Source organism: Perna viridis, chromosome 1 (assembly GCF_037379345.1).
Source record: "Perna viridis isolate PV_CMFRI_1.1 ecotype Kerala chromosome 1, ASM3737934v1, whole genome shotgun sequence".
In the NCBI taxonomy this organism is placed as follows: Eukaryota; Metazoa; Mollusca; class Bivalvia; order Mytilida; family Mytilidae; genus Perna; species Perna viridis.
In genome coordinates, this window is record NC_142445.1 from 4,379,795 (window position 1) to 4,386,239 (window position 6,445).

Here is a 6,445-nt window from a genome sequence, read left to right on the forward strand (position 1 = left end):
GTGGAGTCGAAGTTGCTCATTTATTTTTGTTACTATGGATGCCGCGGAGGACTACGCAAGAAAACGGATAAAACCAAAACAAGAAGGCATTGATTCTTTGTCAAAGTGGATAAAAAAAATTAAAAATCTTCATTTTTGAAACGAAAGTACAAACATGTAAAACATTGAGTATTAATGCTACATCAGTTTTCGAAGACCCCGAAGACATTGTTTACTATATATGACAAATATGTTGTCGTACCAGCAGACAAAGCCCAAAACAACATTGGTTTTTGTCTGCAAAACGTATTACATCCAATGTTTATTATCAGAGGCAGGCGTAGAAAATAACAGCAGTGATAAGACATATACTGCCATTACACTCTCCCAACACGTGTTAGTGGATAACCATAAATATGTGATATCCTCTTTTGGTTTCTCTACCAAAGACGATGGCTGTGATTTACCGTCTATGTAATGGATTTCTAAACTCCACAAGAATCCATACAAACAAAGTTACATAGCTGGATCTGCAAAATGTACCACCGAAGCTCTTTCAAAACTTAACTTCTATACCCACAGCTATCAAAGAGGGTCTCCAGTCTTACCACAACACTTGTTATTGGTATTAATTCAATGTGGATCCTTTTGGAATCCCTCAATTCAAGATTATTATCAGAATATAATAGCATTAAAACCTATGGTTTTTCAACACTGTGTACTTCTATTCCCCATACTCAGTGAAAATCCCGACTCAAAAATATTATACATCATTGTTTCTCAAAAAAAAAAGATGGTACACCTAGATATAAATATATAGTTCTTGGTAGAAATTTTTTATACTCTGTTAAAAATATTTCCAAATCATCTTCCAAATATACAGAAGATGTTTGCAAAGTAGATGTTTTGGAGGAGTATATATTCTGAATACAAAAACCAGTACTGAATGGATTCAGATTTGAGATGGAATGATTCAAATAAATAGTAGCATCAAATTATTGCTTCAATTTATGGTTTATTTCATGAAAATGTTACTATAACAAGTTAATTGGTTTTTCGTTATTGTCGTTATGTTGACATTTCATATTTGTTATCCAGTTGGGGGGGGGGGGGGGGCTGTGGGTTTAAAGTTTTTTTTAATCTTGGAAAAATAAAACAGAATTTTCCCGACCATTAGTTTTCCACATTAACACTTATGTTTGCAAGTACAAAAAAGCCATTGAATATATTTCTGTTAACTGGTTAATCCAATAAAGAAATAACAAAAAATTAAAAGTTAAAAAAGCACAAAATTCCCCCAAACACATTGTGAGTAATTTTCATAAGCTGAGAATTTTCCATAAGATTTAAAAATAGAGAGGATTGGCTGCTTTCCACATGCCCAAGTAAATCTTCATAGGTGAGTTGCTAACTAACATCAACTGTTACAATAGCAACTGGTCGTTTTTAATGTCCCAATAGCTTTGTCAATTTTTTGTATTGTTCAGCAGATTGATAACAAAAGAGTGTCATGGTTGCAGTCGCTATAACAATGTTAAAATAAATGTATTTGTGTTTATTCTAGAGTTTAGTTGAAAGTAATCCGTTTAAAAAACTGGCTCGAACATTAAGTCTGAATTGGAAAACAGACCGGAACACTGTTATTTGTAAAGCTGTGGTGTCTCCAGATGTGAATCATAGCACGCTCATATCTGAATGGATAGTGCCCCGACAATCCTAACAAAGTGAACCCAATCGCACATTCAGTCTGTTGACCATTTCCTTCAGTACAAAAATTCTTAACATTACAAACTTATCAAACCATCTTCGATCAATTTAAATGATATATTGACTATAACGATGACGAAAACATTGTACTATATCAAAAGGTGGAATTAAGAATGGCAAAACAAGCAACATTCTAATAACCTACTTTTTCTTCCCTGGTAACCTACACACAAAAAGTCATGATGACTTAAGTTGCAAATCGACGAAATTAATCTACTTATGTAGTCTTGTATATGTCGGTGAAACACAAAAGCGAATGTGTGGTCATATTTAGAACTAATACCTACAAATTTCCGACCGTTTATGGACATTTTAATCAATAGAATCATTCAATCCTCTCTATGGAAGTTCGTATTATTGAAAAAAAAAGTTTTAAGTAGGTCAAAGAGTATTAATGCTTCATCAATTTCAAAGACTCCGATGTAGCCAAGTATATATGACAAATATGTTGTCTTACCAGCATACAAAGCCCAAAACAATCGAAGACAATAATAGCAGTAATAAGGCATATACTACCACACTCTCTTGAGATACTGTAAACCGGGACAGTTCGCGAGTTTTATGTTCTCTATTTTCGTGGTAAATCCCGTAACGCGGAAATAAACTCTCATAAATATTTTCGTCAAGGGAAATTATAGTACAATTTGGGGAAAGATTGCGAATTCAAAACTGCGCAAAACGTATTCATTGCATAAACCACGAAAAAAAGACGGCTAAAAATTACTCGGTTTACAGTAGTAAAAACATAAAGCCGTGTTATATCCTCTTTTGGTCTCTCTATAGATCTATACAGTGGATTCCAAAACTCTACAAAAATTTCAAACAAGCAACGCGTCATAACTGGATCTGCAAAACGTACCACCAACTCTCTTTCAAAACGTTTTACTTCTGTACTCACATCATTATACCAAGTTGTTACACCAGAAAAGACAGTATACCTATATACAGAAGTGAAGTACTAGGAACCGATTCCTCATACTTTGTAAAAAATCGACTCCAACAGTAATCAAGGGAAGCAAGGTTATAGCGTAAATAAAAAGAATGCAATCCAGGGACAAAGACTAGACATGGAAAACAAACATACACAACAAAGAAAATAAAGAAACTAAAATCATACATACAAAGTAACAAAAGCAAATTAGCAACTCGGACTCCCCTAAAAACTGGGGGCATGGACCAGGTGCACCGGTAAGGTAAACGTCCTCTGCTTTTCTAGAAACACCCACCGATTGCTCATAAAATGTCAAGTCCGGGATAGACGAAAGAGGAAAGGAAAACTTTGAAATCATCTTCTTAATATAACGAAGAACAAGTATTCAAAATGCTGGAATTTATGGTCGACAACATATTTATCCAGTGTGGTGGACGCGTTTGTCGACAAAAGATCGGCATTCTAATGGAAACAAATTGTACCCCACTTGCTGACATATTCCTTCATTCTCATGAGGCTTAACTTTATAGCTTATCTAATCCAAAAGAAGGAACATAGATTAGCCCGATCTTACTATCTCAATTTCCGCTATAAATATGGCGTGTCGTCGTTACAGTTAGTCTCCCTTTCCTCTTTCGTCTATCCTAGACCGGCGAACTCAGTGTGTGTCTTTAAAAAAAGGACGCTTAATCTACCGGTGCACCTGGACCATGCTCCCAGCTTTTAGTGGGGTCCGAGTTGCTCAATTACTTAAATATCTTTGTACGTTTTATTTTGGTAATTTCATGTTCTTTGTTGTGTGTATTTTTCTATGTCGATTGCAATGTTTTGATTTCACTGAAAATTGCAGTTGCACAAAACTCGAAAACCCTTGGACACTGATGCTTTTTCCTCGTATTACACAGGGTAAAACTTCTCTGCGTTGGATTTTGTTTGAATGCTTGAATGATTCTGACGAGAGGTTACTTCTTGAAACACGTGAACAGCATACTTAAATTCTTATTTTTTTTTACCTTGCAGATTGTCATCAAAAACTCAACGTGCATAATGCTTTAGTGGTGGAACAATATGGACTCTATAGAAACATTGGTTTTGGAATACGTCATGAATGTAAGCCTGGTTACCATATGGTTGGAAGACCTGTTGCAGTATGTAGAGAGCTAGAAAATAAAAATTATGACTGGGGTGTCGAATTCACATGTTATCCAGGTAAAACACTTGCAAATGATAGGTGCAGGCGATATCAATTGCATTTATTCTAGATGTATATGAGTAAATTGTTGCTGTACGGGGAATCAAAAATAAAAGTTTTAATGCAAAAATATGAAGTTAATTTTAGAATATAGCATCTATTTGTTGCGGTTTCAAGGTATCTGGTTTATTACCGAACGGGGCACTATATTCATGTGCTATTCAGGTAAATAATTGTAGTTTAATAACGAATAGGACTCATATCCCAGGTCTATTATAATCCCGATTCTCGTAGAAATAGTTTTTTCATGTTTATTACGTATTTTGCGAGCACTGTAAAACTTTTCCTGTGACGGCTATAAAACTGGGTAAAAATTATCTATCATGTCGGAATTGAGACCGTCACATGTCTTTGACGTTGGTCATATGTTTATTACAGTTATACCATGGTCTAAAGACGTCTGAAGCACGTTATATTAGATACTTTATTACCAATCAGCCATTGCACTAAAAATCCATAAGAGTAAAATTACTAGTGGTCATAAGTTATGAAGTCATATTCGAGCAAAGGAAATTTGAATATTTATAGATAATAGCTAAATGGATAAACAAAGTTAATTATAGGATAATCAAAATTCCAGATCGAGCTTAGTTTCAAACTAGTGAAAACAATATTTAAAAAAAAACTGATAAAAAAAATCGACGAACAACTTTAAATAGTCGAAAAGGACACAGAAGAAACTAACAAATCATTAAAAATTAGTTTTTCACTATCACATACATTTTTTTCTCTTTCTTTTCATAAACGTGAAAGAATTAACTTTAGAGCGGTTGGTAACGTAAGGGAGAGATTTAATGATAACCTGACAATGTTCCCACTCTACATTAACTACAGATTCACAATCCGGCAATATAACTCAATTTAAAAAATCATGTTTTATTCTTAATGCTTCAGAATACTGTAACACAGATTACTTCTTTGACCTTGAACTTTCATTATGTTTTAAACTGTATAATACGACATCAACATATACAGAATCGAAAGCAACTTGTGAGATGGACGACTCCCAGTTGATGAGGATTGACTCTCATAAAACTCAGATCAAAATAGAGAATTACCTACGTGAGTGTATGTTTATTTCATGTTTATTGTTAAAATTAGCTAGTTGTGAACTAAAACAGGAAAAGCTACGTTTGTAAGTTTAAAACAAAACTCGCAGCTAGACCGATTATATAAGATGACGTTGAAGGTTTCAGAATTAAAGAATACAGTGAACTTTTAAAACTAGTTTGATGCATTGGTAGAAACATAAAAAAGCAATTCTTGAATTCTCAATTGATTTTTCCTAAACGTTTTTAACCTCACATCTTAAAAAAATGAGTTGAAGGTACTGTCTGTCCAAACCTTTAAAACTGCTCTTGCTTTTTGTACACACATATTGATATCGTATAAAAGAAATTTTCAAAAACTTGTTGAAAAGAGGATATGTACGCGTTCATACTTTTTCCAGTGGGTAACTTTAGCAGACAGGAAGAAACAAAGGATTGATTCACGACACACAATTGTCTGATGTTTGGTCTTCAGACCAGCAGTTCGTATTGTACAAATTTTCGATATGTCTTCTACTAAGAAAAGAAAAAAAAATGAACTTTCCATTTTCAGGTAATGAAAAGCTTCCGAAATCGGATGTAGAATATATTTTTATCCAGGGTATGAAGGGCGGTTATTTTAGAGACGTAAATAAAGGTTGGATATTTGAAGACGACACAACCATGAGTTTTTTCAACTGGGATAAAACTGAACCAGATTTAACAGCTCCGATTAATTATCTCAGTTTACACATTAAATACAACTTTAAATGTCATGATATTTGGGATAACTTTAAGGGTATGCCACTCTGTCAGAAAAGGGAAAAAAGATCCATGTTTTCGGTCTCCTAACAAAATTTTCTGTTTTTTTTTTTTGTTTTTTTTTTAAATTTTACTAAGTTAAATTATTTGCAATACATCTTTGAAATCTTAGTTTTGCATTTTGTGTTGCATGTTTGCCACATTAAAGCCATACGGAAGGTTTGTTGTTTTTTACCAATTTTCTAGGAAATTTAAGTTAGATATGGGTGACCTTGTCAAAATAGTGTGTCAGGGTATATTCCATGGAGAGAATTGGATGTGTTATTGGGTGAATTTTAAGGTGTGTTTGTTTGTTGTTTCAGTTCATTTATTTTGACCTTACATCTGAATGGAGATGGTTAAGGCCAGATACTACTATTTTAACCTACTGACAGGAGATGTTTAGTCATTTGGGTTCGAAATAATAGTCGATGGCGTCTTTAAATCCTTAACATCCTTAAATTGTTCGGGAATTAACACCACCAAATTCCCGACAGTTTATCAACACTTTAATCAAGAAGATCCTTCAATCCTCTTCACGAAAGTTCGTATTTTAGAATAAATTTACCATCCTACGAACAGTCCCGTTCTAAGTAAATACTATCGTAGGGAAAGAGAGGAGTACTGGATACGCAGACTAGGTACTGCAATACCTTACGACATCAAAAGTATAGGAAACCTTTCAAG

General features: G+C 33.9%; 1 protein-coding gene across 1 annotated transcript; it reads left to right on the top strand.

The window, feature by feature from the left end:
* Positions 1–3,273: 3,273 nt before the first annotated feature.
* Positions 3,274–6,102, top strand: LOC148626920 (uncharacterized). Its single transcript, XM_088564760.1, has 4 exons — positions 3,274–3,292; positions 3,698–3,886; positions 4,824–4,991; positions 5,532–6,102. Exons 1-4 carry the CDS (start codon positions 3,274–3,276, stop codon positions 5,807–5,809), a joined length of 654 nt encoding a protein of 217 aa, XP_088420886.1. The 3' UTR covers positions 5,810–6,102.
* The last annotated feature ends 343 nt before the right edge of the window (positions 6,103–6,445 follow it).